The sequence below is a fragment of the Sesamum indicum genome, linkage group LG10 (assembly GCF_026168435.1).
Source record: "Sesamum indicum cultivar Baizhima isolate 11 linkage group LG10, ASM2616843v1, whole genome shotgun sequence".
Lineage (NCBI taxonomy): Eukaryota > Viridiplantae > Streptophyta > Magnoliopsida > Lamiales > Pedaliaceae > Sesamum > Sesamum indicum.
The window spans coordinates 2890990-2914842 of record NC_142666.1 but is presented as its reverse complement, the minus strand read 5'-3'; the positions used below and the strand labels follow the sequence as shown (position 1 = coordinate 2914842).

The 23853-nt window shown below is 34.7% G+C and overlaps 2 protein-coding genes across 4 annotated transcripts; one reads left to right on the top strand and one right to left on the bottom strand.

The window, feature by feature from the left end:
* The first annotated feature begins 700 nt into the window (after positions 1–700).
* LOC105172505 (uncharacterized) lies at positions 701–7887 on the top strand. Of its 2 annotated transcripts, XM_088886106.1 has the most exons (13): positions 701–886; positions 962–1058; positions 1178–1253; positions 2242–2338; positions 2704–2730; positions 2869–2971; positions 3945–4078; positions 4527–4704; positions 5066–5220; positions 6212–6421; positions 6649–6996; positions 7076–7202; positions 7532–7887. In XM_088886106.1, the coding sequence occupies exons 1-13, from the start codon at positions 731–733 to the stop codon at positions 7681–7683; spliced, it is 1860 nt and encodes a 619-aa protein (XP_088742232.1). In that variant the 5' UTR covers positions 701–730; the 3' UTR covers positions 7684–7887. The 2 variants fall into 2 exon arrangements, with proteins under 2 accessions (XP_088742232.1, XP_011092262.1); XM_011093960.3 differs by lacking the exon at positions 2704–2730.
* A 1224-nt stretch (positions 7888–9111) lies between these two features.
* Positions 9112–23600, bottom strand: LOC105172810 (putative plastid-lipid-associated protein 4, chloroplastic). Of its 2 annotated transcripts, XM_088885637.1 has the most exons (6): positions 22696–23600; positions 22252–22346; positions 15866–20243; positions 10523–10587; positions 9609–9676; positions 9112–9323 (listed from the first exon to the last, which is right to left on the bottom strand). In XM_088885637.1, the coding sequence occupies exons 3-6, from the start codon at positions 16044–16046 to the stop codon at positions 9239–9241; spliced, it is 399 nt and encodes a 132-aa protein (XP_088741763.1). In that variant the 5' UTR covers positions 16047–20243; positions 22252–22346; positions 22696–23600; the 3' UTR covers positions 9112–9238. The 2 variants fall into 2 exon arrangements, 1 of the variants encoding a protein (XP_088741763.1); XR_002287901.2 differs by lacking the exon at positions 15866–20243 and having other exon boundaries at positions 22696–23591.
* Positions 23601–23853: the final 253 nt, after the last annotated feature.

Here is a 23853-nt window from a genome sequence, read left to right as displayed (position 1 = left end):
TATGCTTTTAACTATATAATTAGAAAAACAATTTTGCTTTTTTTTTTTGTAAAATAAATACTAATACATCCAACGGAAAATAGATCATTTGATAAATTTATTATTTTAATTTTTAATAAAATAAATATCTTGACCAATCACACCATACTAGAAATAATCATAAAAAATCCTTGAATAGTGCTGATTTCTATTTTGGTTAAAATATTATGAAGCTGTTTAATTATCTATAAAAAAATCAATTTAAATTAATTTAATCATTAAATAAATAATTAATATTTAGACTTATTTTACTATATTATTAATAAAGGCTTAATGAAATTTATACTTTTATGATATTATAAATAATCAAATTATATCTTTATAATAAAAAAATAGCAGTTTTTTTTTATAATTTTTAAAATAAAGCAATTTAACTTCTTGTCTAATAAGATAAATTATTTTATTTTAAAAAAAATATGAGGGTAAATTACTGTATTTTAAGAAATACAAGAAAATAAATTATTATTTTTTTAAAAAAAATAATTTGTTCATTTGTAATATCGCAGATTGCTTGCATTTTTCCTTAATAATAATAATAATTAGTTTTGCATAGCGTGGGTTAAGAATTGAAGTGATTAAAATTACGAGGGTTAGAATGCAAGTTTTGAAAACTCGAAGGGGCAAACGTAAAATTCTCACACTTAATGAAATATGGAAAGATGGAAACAGAGGGATTGTAGCAGGACAAAAAATGCTGCGTTTTGCCGCCGCCGCCAGTTCTCGAGCTTCCACCGGTGCCGCCGTCGCTTCATCTCTGGCCAACGCCGCGCACCCGGCGCATACCAACGTTTCCAACGGAACGTCTTCTTCCCTTCGCCCTAGGACTCTCTGTCCGTCCAATCAATGGGTACTTTTTCACTATTGTTTATGCTGTTTCAAGTCTCAATAGTTTCATTTACTTTTTGTTTCTTTGTGGGTTTAGGCGTCAACAACATCGTTTAAGTTAACCGGATGCCAAGTTAAATCCATGGCGGAAGCTCTTTCAGCTCCGAAGCTGGACTCAGAGTCCTCACTGGCTGGTACTTATTCGTGTATATGATCATATTCTTGGGATTTTGCTTTTCCATTACTTTTCTTAAGTTAGCGGTGAAGCATTTGGTTGTCATTGAACATTTTTATGAATTTGAATTGTTGGTAGGAAAGAGGCAAGCGTTGATTTCACTGTCTGACAAGAGGAATTTAGCTTTGCTTGGCAATGGACTACAGGAATTGGGGTGAGGTCTTTGTACTGGCAAAGAAATTTTATCAATTTGCTTTTACTTTGTGGTTTTTCAAGTAATGCTAATGGGACCGAGAATTGCTGTTTATTTGAGAGTTTTATTTGATAAAATGTTCGGTGTGGAAAGTTGCTGATTGATGGTTGCATAATATTAGATAAAAGGGTCATAGGTTTTATGATATAGTTTGGTTTGGATTTTCAGTGTCCATAAAATTATTGCTTTTGGCGGAGTAATAACAGTCTAAATGTTGATATTTGAAATCCAGGACATTCAGTGTGTACATAGTTGGCTCATGTCAGTTTGGGAAGTCACGTGCAGGTCTTTGCATAAAATGCAAATTCAAGATTGCTCCTTGTTTATTAAGTAATACTTGTTAGATGTATCTATTTCCTCATTGTGCCTGCAAACTAGTCTGTTTATCAGTCTAGTTCAGAGGGATTGAGCCTCTGACATGTTGGGCCTAAGGTTTCATGGTAATAGTCTTATTGCGAAATTTTGCTGATAATGAGATGATTTGAGATTGTCATCTCCTATGAGGCTGAACCATCTCAGGTGCTGAAATAGTTAATGATTATGATTAATTGGTGGAAAAGGAGGTTTGTGAGTAAAAAATATGACCAGTCAAAATATGGCCATACAGGAAAAGTTGACTGGTCATATTCGTTTTTGAATTCATTTCTTGCGGCAGATATTTTTACATGCGTGTGTTCTTACTGAATGACACATTGATTAAGTAACACATGGCTTCAATGAGATAGTATAAAGAGTTTCACTTTGCTAAGCCAAAAAAATGGGTACTGGAGGAGATCATCATTGAAAAAACTCGGTTGGCATTTTTATTCTGTGAAGCATGACTTCTGTTCTTTAAGATCTCTGTTTGTTGGGCTAATTTTGTGGTATATCTCGCATCATATGCATATTGTACACAATTGTGGGATCCTAGTTGATCCTAATGAACGATTCTCTCTCTCCTTTTTTTAAGATATGTAATAGTGTCCACTGGAGGAACAGCCTCTGCTTTGGAAAGTGCTGGAGTTTCTGTTACCAAAGTGGAAGAACTTACTCGTTTTCCCGAAATGGCAAGACTTTTTCCTTTGCTCTTCTTTTGTGTATTTACTTATTTTTTGGAATTGATTTCCTTGTCGTTACAGCAAAATACTCTCTTGTCACGTTTTTCTTTCAGGAGTCATTTCTTTCCTTTTCTTCTTAAAACTTTTCCTTTGTAGAGCAAGAGACAAGCTCTAATTTATTCTTCCTTCCTGCTTATCTTGATAAAGTAATGTATAATTAAGGAGATTTGAAATTTTTCTTGTTTTATTCTCTTATTTGTTATGAATCTTTCGCTACATTGACTGCTAGGAAAGAAATTATAAACGTTTTTTGCTACAAGGATCTATTGAATATGTGATGGATATGTAAACTGTTTACTATTTCTTATCCACAGTTATGCTGCTTGTTCCAGTGGAGCAGTGTATGTAGGTGTAATGTTTTTTTACCTTGATTCACTGCTGAAGTTGTTGGTTGCTATCACCAGTAGTTACTTTACTAAACATGTTAACTTGATCTAATAGAAGTCCTTTTCTGTAACTCTCTTAACCATCTTGTACAGCTTGATGGCCGTGTGAAAACTTTACATCCAAACATACATGGAGGTATCCTTGCTAGAAGAGATAAAGAGCATCATATGGAAGCCCTTGACAAGCATGGAATTGGTGAGTTAATACTTTGGTAGAGGTTTACTGCATCTACTTTGCGTTCGCTGTCAGTAATAATACTTGAGCCCTCATTGTCAACTGAATTTCCTGATTTGTAATCGAGTTGTGTGGCGTTTGTGGGTTTTCCTGTAAATGTCACATTTGGGAGTAATTATGCTATTTTTTTTTCCTCAAAGGTAGCTGTTGCATTCAACATATTCCTTTCAGCCAACGTACTGTATTAATCCATTGAGTTCATTTTTCTGCCATGTTGATTTCTAACATAAATTAGGAACAAAACCACAGTTTCTCATACATGCTTGTAAAACTACTTAATCATTTTGTCCACCTTGATGACTCTTGTTTAACCCTTTATTTGATTTGAAGACATCTATATTTGCTTTCTGTAATTTAGCATCACTTCCGATGATTGATCTCTACCACTAATTATCATTTGTATTGGCATTTATGGTAGAAGTTCTGCTTCTTTTCCTCTTGTGCTATGGCAAGGTATTATATTGATGATAGTGGATTAACAATAAGATTCCCAATAAGTGGTATTTTATAACCTTGGTTGCGCTGGTTGAGAATGTCTGTCAGAGAACTACTTTGTTTAGTAATAATGGGTTAATGCCTGCAACAGGTAATATTCTTTCGCAGAAAGAAATAGAAAAAAGAAAGAATTATGCTAGTGGATAACTCATGACATCTTATATTTGTATTGAAATACATCTTGTTATAGAAGATATAGATCTTGGCCTTTCTGTTTCTTGGAAATGGTACAAATAAGATCTTTGATGATTGAACTATCTAGTTATGCGGCTAAATCTTTAGTTTAGAGTAATTCAAACATCCCTTGGGGATACAGCTTAATAAAAAAGAAATAAGAAACTATAGTAAGATTACTTTGTTCAGTTATATTTGTGTTTGTATTCCATTTTTATCCTTTTTATGATGATACATAGCTATTTCTCAAACTTTCATTCCTCAGGTACGTTTGATGTGGTAGTGGTGAACTTATATCCCTTCTACGACACGGTTACCACTTCAAGTGGGATTTCTTTTGAGCATGGGATTGAGAACATTGATATTGGTGGACCAGCCATGATTAGAGCTGCTGCAAAGGTGTTTACATATCTGTTGTTTACATATTGTGAAATTAGATGATTTTCTTTTTTGAAACAACGGCAAATATTTAGCTGTTTTCCAAGTTCTTCAAATCCAATCATGAAATGTGAAATTTAAAGTATATCCCTGATGTTTCTTCCCATGTATTGAGAAGTTGTTGAACTGAAATTCATGAATCTCCAATTCTTGTGTTTGCTAAACTTTTATATCCATGCACTGGGATCCTAAATGTTAGTCCTTTATGAAGAGAACTCCAGCATCATATGAAAACATAATGCTTCCTTTCTGTTAAAAGACCAAAAGTTGCTTTATGCTAGCATGGCCCATGGATAATGTAGACAAGTAACATGGAAGCAATTGTTTGTTATACATTTATTGTCTCACAAAAGTCAGTTTCTTGTTTCTTAATTCTCAAGTTGATTTCTAATCAACTTCTGTTGAACAGAATCATAGCGATGTTTTGGTTGTTGTTGATTCTGAAGACTATCCAGCACTTCTGGAATATCTCAGAAGAGGGCAAGATGACCAGCAGTTTCGAAGACGGCTGGCTTGGAAGGCTTTCCAGCATGTTGCTTCTTATGACTCTGCAGTATCAGAGTGGTTGTGGAAGCAGACTGGGGGAGGTAGTTATCAATATGTTTTTTTCCTTTTTCCGAGCCAAAATAGTCAAACTGTAACTTTGGTACTTATTAGAATGATCATGATATAGCACACAGCAAATGTGACCTAACATCTTAGTCATGCATATTGTTCATAATGCTCTCATGACAAACTTATTATCTTTTAAAGATAAGTTTCCTTCCAGCTTGACATTGTGACCTCACATTTTAATCATGCATAATATTCCACTATAATGCTCTCATGTTCATAAACTTATTATCTGGAGATAAGTTTGCGTCCAGCTTAAAATTGTGTCCTTAAATTTTAATCATGCCTAATGTCCACTATAATGTTCTCATGTTCATAAACTTATTATCTTTGAAGATAAGTTCCCTCCCAGCTTGACGGTACCTTTGTCCCTCAAGAGTTCGCTTCGATATGGTGAAAATCCTCATCAGAAGGCTGCTTTTTACATTGACAAGTCTCTCTCTGAGGTCAATGCTGGTGGCATTGCAACATCCATTCAACATCATGGAAAGGTATGACCTTGGAGTCCGTGATTATGACTCATTTGTTTCTATTCTCCTGGTCTGATTATCTCTTGCTTTAATCTTATGTGTGCTACATGTGTCTAAGCGAGTATGCAAGTGTTCAACTGATTGAACAACTTGTTAAACAGTTGTGCTGTCAGCTTTGTTTTTACTTGATCCATCTTGTCCTAATTAAACTTCATTTTGACATGGGAAAAGGTGTTTAACCAGGTATTGGAAAGTTTTAGTTTCAGTTTAGGCATCCTTATTATATCCCATAATGTGTGATATGCGGTGATATGTGGGAACATGTGCTTTTTCTGAATATATGGAGAGTACTGTATGATTTATTCAGGTTTATTTGAGGAACAGGCATCTAATGGAGCAGACTTGTGTCGAGACATCTTGAAGAGGAAAATGAGACTCACTTTTAAACAGATTGAATAGGATATTACTATAGTCTGTATATTGGTTTTCACATTTATTTGGTCAACTTGACGTCACTGAGTCAAGTATCCACTTTGAATTGGTTATAGAGCTGCCATTAGAGCTTGGCAGCAGAATGGCCTTGATGAAGGTTTTAACCAAGTGTAACATGCCTTTACTGTGGCATTTGTCCACTGAAGTGTGTGTGAAACTAAAGGACCTTATCTATAAGCAGAGGAAGCAGCGAGATTCCATCTCACTTGGGTTTTCTTCTAGAATATATGCTACTTACATCCTATTGTGCGAGTACAATAAAACGACACCTCTCATTAGGAGTTTCACTTGTTTATATTTGGAATGTGGAACAGCAATGAAAAGCTCAGGTCCTAAATGTTTTTCTAATCTGTGGTGAAATCTATTAATATTTGAGCCTTGTGTGTTTTTAGGATGTTTTTCTTCCCAATATATCTTAGTATTATGTAATAACTATCTTACTCCATAGAGTGGTATCTTTTTCAAAAAAGAAAATGTTAGAATTGCATTTTACCTTTTAATTACTCTCTCTTTCATGCAGGAGATGTCATATAATAACTATTTAGATGCTGATGCAGCGTGGAACTGTGTATGTGAGTTTACTAAGCCCACTTGCGTGATTGTGAAGCATACAAACCCTTGTGGAGTAGCATCACGCAATGATATTATTGAAGCATATAGGCTAGCCGTCAAAGCAGATCCAGTTAGTGCTTTTGGTGGCATTGTTGCCTTCAATGTTGAAGTTGATGAGGTAAAATCACCTGTTGTATCTTTGATAGCATCGTTAATGTTGAAGATAGTCGTCTTCTTAGCTGAGGCTGCTACTGGAGCTGTGAGCTTTGGAGCAGGTCTTTCCTAAGTCGTGTTGCTTATGAATAAATGTGGTTGTGGGGCTATTGTTGATTGACATTGTTCACTACAAAAGCATACGAAGGATCAATAGCAGCTTTTAACATGATCTGTTCACGTGTTTGCCAGGATCTCGCAAAGGACATTAGAGAGTTCAGGAGCCCAACTGATGGTGAAACTCGCATGTTTTATGAGATTGTTGTTGCCCCGAAGTATTCTAAGAAGGGGCTTGAGGTACTTCGTGGAAAGTCAAAGACTTTGAGAATCCTCGAGGCAAGCAAGAATAACAGAGGGAAGCTCTCACTAAGACAAGTTGGTGGAGGTTGGTTAGCTCAGGAGGCAGATGATTTGACCCCAGAAGATATCCAGTTCAATGTTGTTACCGAGAAGGCTCCAGATGAAAAAGAGCTTCATGATGCACAATTTGCGTGGCTTTGTGCGAAGCATGTAAAGAGTAATGCTATTGTTATTGCAAAGGTTAGTATTCTTTTTCTGATGCTTGAATTGGTTCCATCTTGTATAAAAAGTTTCTAACTACGTTATCATTGTTGTGCAGAACAATTGTATGTTAGGTATGGGAAGTGGCCAACCAAACCGTCTCGAGAGTTTGAGGATAGCAATGAGGAAAGCAGGGGATGAAGTCGAGGGAGCTGCATTGGCCAGCGATGCTTTCTTCCCATTTGGTAAGTTGCTTTGATTTTCCTTTTGGTAGTAGTACTCATTTGTACACTTAGAATAAGGTGTTGCCCCTGCAATGCTGATGAACTAGTAACAGCAGAACAAGGTACCAGCGTACTTTGGAGAAAAAGAAAAAAAAAACTTGATTAGTTGAGTTAGATCATGCAATTGGCTAATGAACTGAAAAACATGAAAAGACTGCAATAATGAAAAGAGAGAAATCATACAACCAAAAGAATGTTAAGCTGTTTGCATCTTTAGGACTTGTATTATGTAGATTGAAAAAGTACGAAAAATCATCTCATCTAAACTTTTGAGTTATATGGTATGATAGCCTGGAATGATGCTGTTGAAGAAGCATGTGAAAATGGGATTGGTGTTATTGCTGAGCCGGGAGGAAGCATCAGGGACGCTGATGCTGTTGACTGTTGTAACAAGTATGGAGTTTCACTTGTTTTCACCAATGTGAGGCATTTTAGGCATTGATTGACATGGGGGTTATGTTTTCCAGATTGGAAATTTTGTTTTGACCCCCTTATTTTCATCAGTCTTTTTGCATTGGTGGTCTTTGGTTCCAAGTTTGTGAAATTTCGGTAGGTACTGGACCTTTTCAGTCCTCTAACTTTCTTATGTGTCGTATGTAAGATTAGCAGAGAGCGTTGGTCTAAAGAGCAAAGCAGTTTTACACAAGTGCGTCTGTGTTCGTGTATTGTTCTTACTTCATTTTAACCTTTTCTTTCCTTAATTTCCAGATTATATAAATCATTACTCCAATCACAAATTGTCCATCTCTTCTGAAAAAGTGAACAAAATAGGAAATAGAAGAATACGCTGCGCAGATGCCCCTTTGATGACATGACGTTCCCTGATTCTTGACTGAATTGTTGCATGATCTTCAATGTGACCTTTTATTGAACCATAACCATATGCCTCTTAAGTGTTGTTGATAATTCAAATGACAATATTGTTTTTCTTTTACTTTTAACAAGTTCATACTTTGATTAGTTAAGTATCGTTTTAAAACTTATTTTATCAGTGCGCAAAAAAGTAATAGGTGTGTAGATGTAGTGTTGTCAATAATACTTAATATGTAAGATAAAATTCCAAAGGACATATTAAAATTTTCATAAAAATTAAGCTAATTATTAGCCGGTAGTTCACTTCGGAATGATAGGAAATAGATACTAAGATCAGTTTCATTTTTACCCAATTCAACCTTTTATTGTATAGCACAAATGAAATGAATTTTCCATTCTGGAAAAGAATGAGTTTACAAGATAGAATATATATATTTAAATAATTGACCACAAAATAAAATAAACTACAGTTAAAACCAAATTGGGATGATATCAATTTTTATCAATTTTGGTAACATGGTCAGATATTATCAATACTCATGAGCTTATTATCCTAGGTTGGAAAAAGTCAATAGGATCCCCTTTGTTATGTCCCCATGTCCCCTCGTGTGGGGACATGGGGGCGAAAAAAGGAAAGAGAGAGATGGGGTTTCTCTCGCTTTTGGCATAGCGGGCTCCCAGTGGGAGGCTCGCACGACGGGCTATTAGCTCAGTGGTAGAGGTCCTCAGTGTTTCTTAAAATCATCAAAATTGATCCTCTTCGTTAGTTGACTGTTTAAATTGATGAAGTCGAAATATTGCGTATCAAAACTGACTTAGTGACTGGGTTGAGGGACGAAATAGCCAAATCCAACCTAACCAAACTATTATGGGACAATTTCACTGATCAAATGACAAAGCATCCTTATAAATACATTAAACTAATCTCCTCCCCCCCAAAAAAATATAAGTATAGTTTTATAAATGGTATGAGGTATTTATGTATTAGATTTAACATCAAGGGATTTTGTAATTTATCCTTGCTATGTATAATTTTATGTGGAAAATAAACTCCTAATTTTATGCAACAAATATTTTCTGTGTTACAGAGGTTTGCTTGGAGATATGTTCTCATAATTACATTAAGATGTTTTTGTATAATATAAATGCAATTACAAGTACACTTTTACAGACACATACTTTTCTCAGATACTAGAGAGGAGAGGTATCCTATACAATGGATCCACCATTCTCAATATGAACAACTTCCCTTGATTGCCCCTTGTTATCCTGAAAAGAAATGCCAAGAGAAGACACGTTATGAATCTGTAATGTTTGATTCAAGCGGCACTGTAAACTTATGTCTCAAAGTGTCATAATAGTCGTCAGGACGACTGCTGGTCGAAACAGACAGCAGGTTAGGTCTCAAGCTTAAGGAGGAATGGACTTGTGCGTAATGGATTCTGATACCATGATAGAGATTTTCAAATTTAACGCAAGTTGACAAACTTCGTTCGAGGAAGAATATAATTCAGACAGAAGCAGATGTTACTCTGAGGACTCTGTGTTCCTTACCTCAACTCTTCGTCCAAGAATGTAATTTCAATTTGTCCACGGCCACTTCCACGAGACTTAATAGGTATCTATGGAACAAGACAAAGAAATATCCAGATAAATTGTAAATGCGCTCAGTAAATAATTAAGAAGAGTAAAGCCCTTGGGATTTCATTTAATGTTTGGTAAAAAGAAGTAATAAGCACAACTAATATGAACTAATTCAGTATTCAAGAAACTAGCTCAATACTACTCCACCATATAGCAGCATTTGATAAGAATGGCTTTCTCTCTTAATCTTGGCAGTCGTGGCTAACCTCAAGTTAAGTGGATCAAGAAGATGCGGTACAGACGCAAAGGATGCTTTTTTTCACTTTGCTGTTCCTCGTTCTAGTACTACATATCCTCAAAGGTTTTGCTAGCACAAGGAATCGATAATCTGCCATATTTTTTCTCCCTATACACATAGCTGCTTCAGCAACTATGTAGTTTTGAGTCTTTTGACACTATTTTAAGGAGGAATCTTTAGTTGAGAAAGAGGGCCTAAAGAAGAAAATACCATCAACTACCTTGTTCACTATCTTTGTCTTTCTTGCTTGTAATATGATTTCTAACTTAACCAGTAGGAATCACGTGTTCTGTTTGGGTCATGTTCTTAAGTGTTCTGTTTCTATGGTACAAAGAAGGATGAAAGCATCGAAGGAATTCCAACTACCGAATGAAGTTACATCTGCATTCACAATATACTAAGGCGGAGGTTCAACATGGTAGAAATGGTTCAACGGGAAAAGGGTCTGATGAATATAGGTGTGCTAGAGTTCCTTGTGTCTTATTTTACCCAAAAAAAGATAGGATCCTTCAAGGTCTACGTAGTCAAAATACAAAACACAAAAGTAGCAAGTGATTCAATATCAGATCAAGCAGAATTCACATACCACAGCAGCAATCTTGAAAGCGTCAAATTTAACAGCTACTCTTCTGGAACCAAATTGGCGGTAGCCTACAAAAATGCCAAAGACGTGACGACAGATTCCACTAAAACAAATAGAATGAAAAAACTTACATGAAGATAAACTAACAATGATTTAAACCTTTATATTACAAGGATGTGATCAGAGAGAATCTTGAAAGCCAAATATTTGATGTTATTTTGGCAGTATAATGACCTGTAGGTTGCTGATCTCTCCTGAGGTTACTTTTTGTCTTATCAATGCATAGCAACTTACATACGATAGATATTCACCTTTTATCTTAAAGTAATACTTTTTCAAGGTAAGATTGCTTCCTGCAATAGATCAAATATTTGAATCCAGTGCTGAGAAGAAACAGATTCGTTTCCTTAAACAATACCATCATAGCTAGAAATACATAAGTATGATATACTGGCACAGCAAAGTTTCCTTCACTTTCACTATCCATCCAGGACGATGTTTGATAGCCTGAAGAGAACCCTTTCTAAGAGGAGCTCAAACCCTTCTATAGCCACTGGATAAAAATGAGAGTACCCAAGCTCAAGAAAAACTGCATTATCTCCCTGAGTAAGATGCATGAGAACCAAAGAAGAAAGGCATTTGCATGATACTAAGAACTTGTAGGAAACAAACTTTCTCATGAAATCTGCAGCTAACTGATTGAAAAATGGCCAAGTTTCCATATTTTGGGCCCTCAATGTGTCCGCTTTAATTGCCTGGAAGGATTTTCCATTTGGTCTCAGAAACTTGGGTCTCTCCTACATTTGTAACAGAATATGAGCTTCTTGTTCAGTAGTATTATTATTTTGTTTTTTGGCACAACATGCTCTAAACATCTAGATCAACTAGACTAACCAAAAGTTGTCAAAAATCTGGTTTGGTTGCTCATGAGAGCTGAACCAACCCAACCCGGAATTTCGGAAAAAGGAATTACAGGAGTGGTTTCTTCTCCTTAGGAGAAATCACCAGGATATATTAATTTAAAATTATATTATCGAATTATCATATTTAATCAATTCAAAAACATACAAGAAATCAAAATGTTTCAAGTCTACCATATTTTTCACTTATTCAATATGATCAATGTACATTTTCAGTTATTGTTACCCGTTAATAGCATTTTTAATAATCAAACATCAACATTTTTCGTTCTTAGCCATTTCCTTATTTCACCAACTAATTTGTTGCTTAAAAGAGTTGATGGTATTAGATTATTATATTTTATTAGATATAATCTTAACTAAACATATTTTAACAAAATGAATTTATTCATATTCATAAATATTGTCTTCTAGGGGATACTCTTTCTTATACAGCTTCATATCTATCTAATCCATAGATAGGTAATTTCAAAAGCCAATATATAATTTACATAATCTCATAAAAATTACAATCAAATGGTTATATTTTAGTTATTACAAAGATTACAAGGAACATGCGCTCTTTTATAATAGTAGAGATAGGGAAGATAGATATAAATGGAAAATTTAGGGAATGATTAACATCTAAGATCTACTAAGAAATATATCTCTCTTCTAAATATTTTGTTCAATAATTGTCCATAATTTTAAAAGAGCATGTGTGTCTATGTGGTTAATTATTTTTTTATTATTAAAAATTAAGTAAATTATATAAATCTAATTTAAATAAATTATATAATATAAATATAACGAATCATGGATGCAATTCGCGACTCGAATAAAAAAAATCTTTTTTTAAATAATGCTTAAGTCGTGGATTGGAACCACATATTTTAAAAATAAAAAATAATTTATTTTTTAATTAGATTTTATATAAATTAATTTTTAACAACATATTAAAGTCCAAAAAATGTTTAAAAAATACAATTAATTATACAAATGTAGTAGTATATATCTTTTTATACAATTATAAAAAATACAATGAACTATACAATTATTGTTGACAACTCGGCACCGGCACATTTGATTGTGTAGAAGAATCTCTTTGTTGGGCTTGTTGACTTTCACGCATTTGCGCCCAAATCCATCTCGTTGTGAATACGTGACGTTTGGTTTCGACCAGGACGTGTAGAGATACAAATAATAGTGTCGTGAATAGGCCTGTCAACGAGTCGAGCTCGAGTCGAGCTTTTTGTCGAGCTCGAGCTCGACTCGACAATGTATTCTCGAGCTCGAGCTCGAGCTCAAACTCGAGCCGATGAGCTCAACTCGAGCTCGCCAAGCTCGACAGCTCGAATCATCATCATCATTATTATTATTATTATTATTGCTTTAAATCATGGATCGAATCATAAAATTTTACATAGATATAGTTAATTATATTCATACCGTCTGATATGATCTAATTGACACAGTCTTGTATATATTTAAATTTCGTATGGATCGGGTGCCCGAATTTTAAAATTTCATAAGTATTGATTAAACTTTTTAATCTCATTATATATATAATAAAATAATAATTAGAATTGTTCAACCATCATCATCATCATCATCATTATTATTATTATTATTATTTTAAATAATGAAATCGAATAATCAAATTTTTACATAGATATAGTTGAAATTAATATATGTTAACAATTTGCAAAATTTATGTATTTATAAATGTTAGTATAACATTGATGTAACTATCATCTTACATTGTTGAAAAATATGGGTTAATCGGGCCATCAAAATTCAGATCGACCGTTAGATATGATAAAACTTACAAAAAAATACATTTGGTAAAGTTTTAGATTTATTGGATATACGGATGTTGAGATATCGTACTCGAAACATAAGAGTAATCATTCAAGACGGTGTATCGTTGAATCAGGCCATGTGATTTTAAATCATACCGTCGGATATGATCTAATGGGCACAATCTTGTATATATTTAAATTTCGTATGAATCAGTTGTTCGAATTTTAAGATATCGTACTTATTGATTAAATTTTTTAATCTCATTATATATATAATAAAATAATAATTAGAATTGTTCAACCACCACCACCATCATCATCATTATTATTATTGTTGTTGTTATTATTATTATTATTATAATTTTTAGATTAATTCATAGGAATTACTAAATCTTGACATAAATTTATAAATAATAAAAAAATATAAGTGAATTAATTGTCAATTTAAGAAAAATATAACGTAAAACAAATATATATTAAAATATAACATAAAGTTTATATATGTCATATTAAATAATAATTTTAATTATAAAAAATTATAATTTACTAAGTTGTTGATTAAATTTATTTTTATATAAAGATTAAATGTATAAATAAAAGTACCATAATTTATTACTATCCAAAATAAAATGTATGATATTGATTAATAATTATAATATATGGTCAATTTTAATTATAAAACTAATCAAATATTAAATATAAAATTAAATATATAAAAAAATTAAAAATAAAAAAATATATAAAAAAAATAAAAAAATATTCACCAGCTCGCGAGCTGGTGAACAGGAGCTCGAGCTCAAAGTCGAGCCGGCTCGACTCATCTGCCACCCCTAGTCGTGAACCAACTCAAATTCTGGGACATCCCAATAATTTTCATAATGCACAGGTTCAAATGACTTAAAATATGTATTCCTATAAGCCATTAAATTATAATAATCATTCACCATTAATCGTGTATGCAGCGCATACCTTTTGAGCATGACTATAAGGGATACCAAATTGAGTCCACTTGCCGCAAGAACATTCTTGGTTCGTAATTTTGACAACATGGGTATTGAGTCCATGTCCATTCTGACGTCTTATAATAACCGAGATGAACTGTTGAAACTGATGGTATTTGGTGAAGGTATGCTCAACAGAATTTTGTTGCCACGTGTAAACATCTTATATGCAAAATCTGTCACAGTTGGTTGTTGGCCAACATTATACTATTTTTCACTAACCTCTCACAAAAATAATGGACAGTTCGTTGAAGCGTTCTATTGCTGTCAATGGTAGGCGACGAACCCCTTTCAATATTCCATTAATGCATTCTGACATGTTTATTGTCAAAATACCGCATCGCCATCCACCATCATGAGATGCTGTCCATTTTTCCTTGTTAATCTGGTCTCACAATTCAAACACGGCTAGTTTCGACCTCTTTATCTCTTCCATAATTAGATTAAATTTTCTGATTTGATATTTAAATTCAGCTCTCCAACACGACATTTTTAAACGACTGTTGAAATTAGAACACACATGCCTCAAGCAATACTGGTGCACGCCGTGAGGTGGTACAAAATTCGAACTTTCACGTATTGCTTTAATGATACCAAAACGACGATCAGAAATAAGACACATCCCACGTCGCCCCCGTATAACATGTCTGCTCAATTTTCTAAGAAATCACTTACTTCCAAGATGAATATAATTCTTCATTGACAATTGCAAAAGCAAGAGGGAGCAGTAATCAACATTTCCATCCATGGCAGCAACAATCAACATTTTGTACTTGTATTTTGTGTATAAATGAGTCTCATCTACACTGATAAGTTTGCGACAGTATTGAAATCCTCCGATACATGGTTTGAACGACCAGAAGACGTATCCTAGCACATATACACCGATTGACGGTTGGAAGTCTTTGTGTTCCCATTCAACAATAGTTCTTGAATTAAATGTTTGGAGAGCTCCCATGTATTTGGGTAGCTTCCAAATGGAGCTCTCCCATATGCTGTAATTAATTTCACATGACATCTTCAAACTATACCATATCGCACCATGTATGATCATTCACAGTTTGAATGACATACTTTATTCCATTTGCAGGGTTGCATTTCACATGTCCTAAAAGTAAATAAGCAACATAAATCCTATCTAGATTACCATGTTCGAGGGACATATCATTTAATATACATGTATGGTCCCCTCCTATATTTCGTTATTGCACCGTCCAATTTTTTTGTTTTAAAATCCCTCGCAGCTCCCATCTACACCACATACTTGAAAAAAATAAATATGAATCAATTGGCTAATGATGTATACTTATGCTTATACAAATATACATATATATACCTGGGTTCCGCTGCTTACAAACCATTTTTCACTTGACCTTCGAACTCCTAGTTACAAAATACTCGCGACGTGTATGTCGTATCAAGTGATTTTTATCGCCTCAATTAAAGCTTCTCTATTTTTTAAAAGCATTTTCATATCATGTCTGTTTTCATTCTTGTCATAAATTTTTGCATACTTCATGATCGGTACGTCAATGGAATCCACAGGCACCTCCCGGGATGTTTGTTCAAAAATTGGTATATAACGATAAAATGTTTGCTAAGTAGTTCTGTGTGACATAGTTGGTTCAGAAGATGATGGCGTACCTTGTCCAAATATTTCAGCCACAACATTTATGTCAACATCGTCTGGTCCATCCTCGGATGGAATTGGACATTCCACTGCATCCCGATTCAGAAGCACCATCTGAATTATAAGCAAAAGGGTCTTCTGGCTTAACCTCATGGAGTGTAAAATTTCCGGCAGAGTCTTTTGCCTCAACATCATTTGGTATAAAATTAGAGGTGTCGGGAGTATGTGAGTGTGTAGGCTCTGCGTAATTGATTTCAATATTTTCAAGCTCTTGAGTAACAGTCACCATATTGGGAGTATAATATTTTGCGTCATAATTAGAGGTGTCTACGCCAAAATTGGGATTAGAAGTACCTACTCCAAAATTAGTTATTATACGTACCTGTCAAATTATCGATGTTAGAACATGAAGGAAATCATTGGGTTGCTAAAAGCGCCATGTATTCCCCCTATTATTAACTCATTTGTGGGTCAGTTTCTCCCCACTGTCGACTCATATTTTCATTGACATTTCCCCACTATCGACTCATTTGTGGAGTATCCTCATGATCGATTTGTCGTGATTCGACATAAACTTCCATGAGGGGGAATCCACCAGCAGGGTCAATGAAAAATAACGTGTCGTCATCTTGTGTGCTTTACTTTTAGGACAGGTGAAATGCAACCCCACATATGGAATAAAGCATGTCATCCAAACTGTGAAAGATCATACAGAGTACGATAGACCATACCGAAAGGCATGATACAGTTTGAAGATGGCAAGTGAAATTGTTTACGGCACATGGGAGAACTTAGTTCGAAAGCTACCTAAATACATGGAGCTCTCCAAAAATATAATCTAGGAACTATTGTTGAATGGGAACACAAAGCCTTCCAACCTTCAATCGGTGCATAAGTCTTCTGGGCATTCAAATCGTGTATTGAAGGGTTCCAATACTGTCGCAAACTTATCATTATAGATGAGACCCATTTATACACAAAGTATAAGCACATGTTTCGACTCACGAATTGCATCTGTTAGAAATTGGATAGCATAAATCTTTAAAAAATTCTAAGAGTGGAGAAAAATAATTTGTATTATCTTCAACGATTTTGTGAAGATATCAGCAACTTGATCTTAAGACTTTACATACTCGAGCTTCACTTCTTCCTTCGATATGCATTCTCGAATAAAATGATACCTAGTATCAATATGTTTGCTCCTCTCATGAAGCACGAATTATTTGCCAATGCAATTGCCGACTTGTTATCAACATAAATTTCCGTCGGACCTTCTTGGGAAAATTTGAGTTTTTTCAACAAACTCCTCAACCAAATAGCGTGACAAACACATGATGTTGCAGCCACATACTCCACTTCACATGTTGAAAGAGTCATAATAGGCTGTTTTTTTTAGTTCCACGTGAATGCTAAATTTTCTATAAAGAAAACAAACTCGATAGTACTTTTCTGACTATCAACATCACCGACCCAATCACTATCACAATAGCCAACAAGCTTAAAATCTTGAGAATTACCATAGAAAATTCCATGATCAATCATACCTTTAATATAACTAAGAATCTTTTTTGCCACCTTCAAATGTGATGAAGTAGGAGCCTCCATGTACCGACTAACAAGTCCAACACCAAAGAGAATATTCGGTCTCGTACAAGTATCTTAAACTTCCAATGAGACTTTTGAAAATATTGGATTAATTTTCTCACCATCTTCATAAAAAGACAGCTTTACTCCACACTCCACTGGGATGCTCACCGGCTTGCATTTCTCTATTTCGAATATCTTGAGAATTTCTTTCGCATATGCTTCTTGCGAAATAAATATTCCATCTTCTGGTTGCTTCACTTCGATGCCAAGATAGTAGGACATCAAACCAATATCTGTTATCTCAAATTCTTTTGACATAGCTCTCTTGAAATCATCGACCATCTTTGGAATGTTTTCTGTAAAAATCAATCATCCACGTACAAAGTCGTATATCACAATTTTTGCTCATCTTTACATAGAGAGCATGCTCGTTGGACATTTTTCAAAACTATTTTGTCGAAAATATTGATCAATTTGACTGTTCCATGCGCGCGGGGCTTGCTTCAAGCCGCAAAGAGCTTTCTTCAATTTTTAGCACCTTGTTTTCTTGGCCTTGTACCACGTAACCTGGAGGTTGAGTAAATATACTTCTTCCTTCAAAACTCCATTTAGAAAAGCAGATTTCACATCTATTTGATGGATTTTCCAGTGATTTTGGGCTGCAACTGAAATGATCAACCGAATTGACTCTAGGCGAGCAACAAGAGCAAATACTTCATCGTAGTCAATTTCTATCTTTTGTTTATACCATTTTGCCACCAATCTTGCCTTGTATTTATCAATCTCGCCTTTTGTATTTCTCTTTATTTTGCACACCCACTTTACTCCAATGGCGTTCTTGTCTTTTGCTAATGGTACAAGTTCCCAAGTATCATTATTTGTGATTGCTTTTATTTTTTCATCCATAGCTTCCTCCATTTTCTTTCATAAGTAGCATCTTCATAACTTAAGGGCTCAGTTTCTGCAATTAAGCAATATTGAGTAAAATCACTCAAGTTTACCTCTTCATGAGCATCATAAATGTCTCTCAAGCTTCTAAATTTTCGAGGCCCTTCACTCGAACTTGCTTCATCAACATGTGCATTTTGTGTTGGTGGTGTTGGTGGTGGAGTGTTCGTTTCTGTCGAGTCTTCTTCTTCCTCCTCGTCATAAAAAAAGTGCTATATTCAGTCTCCCTTTTTGAAGTACTCCACTCCCAAACACCTTCTTCATCAAACTCTATATCTCTGCTGATGACAATATCCCCAGTGATTGGATACGCAACTTGTAGCCTTTAGAACTTTGATCATACCCAATGAAGAGATACTTTTCACTTTTATTATCAAGTGTAGTTCTTTTCACATCAGAAATATGCGTGTAAGCAATACTTCCAAACATCCTCAAGTGTGAAACACTAGGCTTGTATCCACTCCAAGCTTCTTGAGGAGTCGTACCACGAACACTTTTAGTGTGACACGGATTCATCAAGTAGACAGTACAAGAAACAGCTTCAACCCAATATTTATTTGGCATGTTCTTATTTTTCAACATGCTCCTCACCATGTTGAGAATGGTACGATTCTTTCTTTCCGCCACTCCATTTTGTTGTGGTGAGTATGGAGTTATCATGGGACGATAAATGTCATGCTCTTTACAAAAGGTTTTGAATTCATTTGATGTGAATTCTCCACCACGATAGGATCGAAGAGCTTTGATTTGATAACCACTTTGTTTCTCCACCATCAATTTGAACTTTTTAAATATTCCAAACACCTTTGATTTTGCCTTCAAAAAATACACACATGTTTTTCGAGAATAATCATCAATAAAAAGTACAAAATACTTTTTCTCACCAAATGATAATGGATTGATTGGTGTATCAACTCCAATGGATGTTGAGCCCTTGTCAAAGACTCCTTCGAAAAACTCTTTCTTGCTTGTTTGCCAAAAAGACATCCTTCATAAAATTGATTAGGATGGTCTATAGAAGGCATTCCTTTCATCATTCTTCCTTTACTCATCAATTTCAACCCATCAAAATTTAAATGCCCAAATCTCATATGTCATAGCCAAGATAGATCTTTGTAGCAAGATTTCAAGCACATAGGAACACCACTTTGAATGTTAAGCAAAAACATTCAATTTTTTGTCATAGCCACCTTAGCAATCATTCTCCCATTTTCGTCTTTCATTGTCAAACATTTATCTTTCAAGTGAATATCATAATTCTTCTCCAACAATTGACCCAAACTTAAAATATTACTTCTCATGGCCGGCGCATAAAACACATTTGAAACTAATTGATGACTTCCATCTTTTGAACGAATCAAGATCGTACCTTTTCCCTTTACTTGGACTTTCGAATAGTCTCCAAAGGTTATACGCCTGTTGATTCATCAAATTTCACGAATAATTTTTTTCTTCCACAAATGTTACTACTTACACCAGAATCGAGATACCAATCTTCATTTTTATTTTGATTTATTTTGTATGCTAGAAGCAAAGTATCTCCATCTTCTTTTACATTACTGCTCTTCACAAAATTATTTGTCTCCTCCACTTTATTTCTACATTCCCAAGCATAATAGCCAAGACGATGACAAAAAAACACTCAACTTTGAATTTGTCATACCTTATTTGATTTGACCTATTACCTCAGCGATTTCTTCCTCTTCCATGGGTTCTTCCTTGATTGGAATTTTGACTCCTCTCGTTATATGAGGTATTTTTGTCACTTCGTTCTCCTCTTCCATGACCACGTCCTCGACTTTGTCTTCGAGATCCTCCACGTCCTTGACCTCTATGGGATATTCCTTGATTTGTCTCCTTCAAAGATAGATTTGCCTTTAAAGCTTGTTCAACATTCTTTCTTCATTAGCTTGCAATGATCCGGCAAGTTCATCAATGATCATATTCTCTAAATCCTTAGATTCTTCGATGGCAACCACGATGTAATTAAATTTTGGATCCAATGATCTCAAAATTTTTGCAACAATGCGATCATCTTTCATATCTTCTCCATATATTTTCATTTGATTCGTGATAGTCGAGACTCTTGAAATGTAATTCGAAATAGGTTCGGAATCCCTCATGCGTAGAGATTCAAACTCCTCTCTCAATGTTTGGAGACGCACCTTCTTTACTTTATCAACACCTTTGAAGGAAGCTTGAAGAGTTTCCCATGCTTGCTTGGAAGTAGTTGCCGCAGCAACTTCTTCCAACATTTTTCATCCAAACTTTGATGGATGAGGGTGAGTGCCTTTTGATCCTTCTTCTTTGCGGATTCATCATTTTCATCTACGCCATTCTCCATAGGATCCCATGCTTCATATACTCCAAGCAAAGGCTTCATTCTTATGCACCAATATAATTATCATAATTATCCTTGATGAGAGATGGAACAACAAATGGAGTTCCATTGGACATCTTCAAGCTTTGCTCCAAACACAAATTGGCTCTAATACCAATTTGTTAAAAATTGGAGAGCATAAATCTTTAAAAAATTCTAAGAGTGGAGAAAACTAATTTGTACTATCTTCTAACTTTAGTTCTTGACTGCTTACAAAATGATGGGTATTTATAGGTGATATCCAAGATGTATCTTACACATATTCATTAATCAAAATTAACTCAACTAATAAATTAAGTGCATGTATTGACCAAGAGTTCAAAGGTCATTCATGCATTCTCCAATGTTTATCTAAAACTTATTTATGAACTTTAATTATTTAATTAATCTAGTTTATATTTTCAACAGCATCTGTGACTCGTTATATTTATATTATATAATTTATTTATTTTTTAATAATAAAAAAATAATTAACCCAATGATTTCTTCTCTTAATCTAAATTTAAAATTATATTATGGAATTATCATATTTAATCAATTAAAAAACAAACAAGAAATCAAAACGTTTACAAGTCTCCCATATTTTTCACTTATTCAATATGATCAATGTACATTTTCAGTTATTGTAACCCAATAGCATTTTTAATAATCAAACATCAAAATTGTTTGTTCTTAGCCATTTCCTTATTACACCAACTAATTTGTTGCTTAAAAGAGTTGATGGTATTATATTACTATATTTTATTAGATATAATCTTAACTAAACATATTTTAACAAAATGAATTCATTCATATCCATAAATACTGTCTTCTAGGGGATACTCTTTCTTATATAGCTTCAGACCTATCTAATCCATAGAGATAGTGTGATTTCAAAAGCCAGTTCATTATAATACAAATTTACATAACCTCATAAAAATTACAATCAAATGGTTATATTTTAGGTATTACAAAGATTACAAGGAACATGCCCACTTTCATAACAGCAGAGATCTACTAAGAACTATCTCTCTTCTAAATGTTTTGTTCAATAATTGTCCATAATTTTAAAAGAGCATCTGTGTCTATGATATATGCACACACATGAAAGCCCATTTTCTGCAACTATACAAACATTATATCATAGAATCTTTTTATATTAGACAAGTGGTTCTTCTAAATTCATGATATTTTCAAAATCTAAATCCAATACAGTAACAATATTATTTACATAATTTCCACTAAAAGTCGCTATTATACAAATATTTTAGGCTGATAAATAGATATCGAGAGGAAAAGCAAAACTAGGAATCTAGCAATCCAATAAATGAATTTCGAAAATTCCATCAATCCATAAAATCTTATCAAGAACAAAGTGTAAGTTAAGGTTTCAAATTAATACATTTCAAAATACAAGATATCGTAAATTCATAGAAAAGTAAAATTCAGCATTTTTCCATGTAAAGAAAAGCTGTAAGCACAAGAGAGGAAAGAGATGCTACAAACCTCAGTTTGAAGAATTGATTTGGATGTTGTATACAAAAGCTCCCATTTCCCATTTAGAAGATTTGTTCTTGAGCGGTTCCTTCACTGCCTGCAATCTGAAACAGAAACAGAAAGATGTAAAAATTCTTGATTCCCAAATTGCAGGAACCACTCCGAAAGTTCAAAAATTAAATATTTAATGAATTTTACGACAAATATATGAATACAGTTGAGAGAATTAAGAATTGGGCTTTTAGATATAAAAGTTTAAATTGAGAGGATTGATTAATTTCACATTGCAATAGTTTTAGGTTTCAAGAATTCCAAGAATATCAAAATTAGTTCAACATTTTGTTATAAAATTTAATAACCACATTGAAAAGTATACTGTATTTCAGTTCGTACATTCACCCTTCAAATAACCACCAGAAAGCAAAGAATAGAAACAGCCGACGAAATACCCACCTTATCAACACGCTGCTGATCCTCCGGCGTTGCGGCGGCGCCGCGATCCAATGGCGCAATAGCCTCAAGAAGCTCCTGCTTCAGCCTCTCAATTTCAGTGCTTTTGACCAAGAAAGACGAAAAGAAAGAAACCCCAGTCCGCCTTATCAACACGCTGCTGATCCTCCGGCGTTGCGGCGGCGCCGCGATCCAATGGCGCAATAGCCTCAAGAAGCTCCTGCTTCAACCTCTCAATTTCAGTGCTTTTGACCAAGAAAGACGAAAAGAAAGAAACCCCAGTCCGCCATTGCCCAGATTTGGGCAAATCTAGGTTTTGATTCACACTATCGCTACGCGAGCGAAGAGGAACATCGCGATTGCGGTTATTTGATGAGAGAGAGAGAAAGCGCTTCGGAGATGATACTGGACTGTGGAGGAGAGTAGGAGGAGATGAGAAACGAAGGGTAGCCGTTATAGCACGAGGGGAAATCAGAATGCGATTTTTTGACCGTTAATAGACCCTCTGATTTGAAATTTTGAAAAGGGAGGAAATTGCAGTTTACCCCTAACTATATAAAGTTGTCATTTCGGTCCCTAAACTATGAAAAAAATGCACTTTGCGTCCTAATGATGCAATTGCAGGGACAAGAAGCAATGAAATTTCAAACTATGGATTGGTGAGGCGCACTAAAGGAAAGGGCAACGGTCAGAAACTTTGAAAATTGCTAGCTTTCCTTAACGGGCAGAAATGCAGCTCCTCCATATGGCTTTTTGAACTCAAATTCATCTTTCACCAATCTTTCTTTGCACACACTCACATTCTCACACAACTTCATCATACAAAATTCTGCACGCACGCACACACACACACACACATGTATAATCAGCCTTGAGACAGCAAGATGAAGATGATCAAAGCCATGAAAAAGCTCAAATTCTGGTCAAGAAAGAAGAGGCAAAAAAGGTATCTTCTTTTCGCAGAATCACCACCTCCACCATCGCGGCCTCCTCCTCCACCGCCACCGTATTACATGCTCCACTGCCCGTACGAGCCGCTTCTGCCATCCGCTCCACCGCTACCGCCTTGGCTCGAATACGATCAGCAATTTGAGGAAATGCCCTCAATATCTGAGGTCAATCCAGCAGATTCTGCAGCCTCAGACAATTCAACAAGCATAT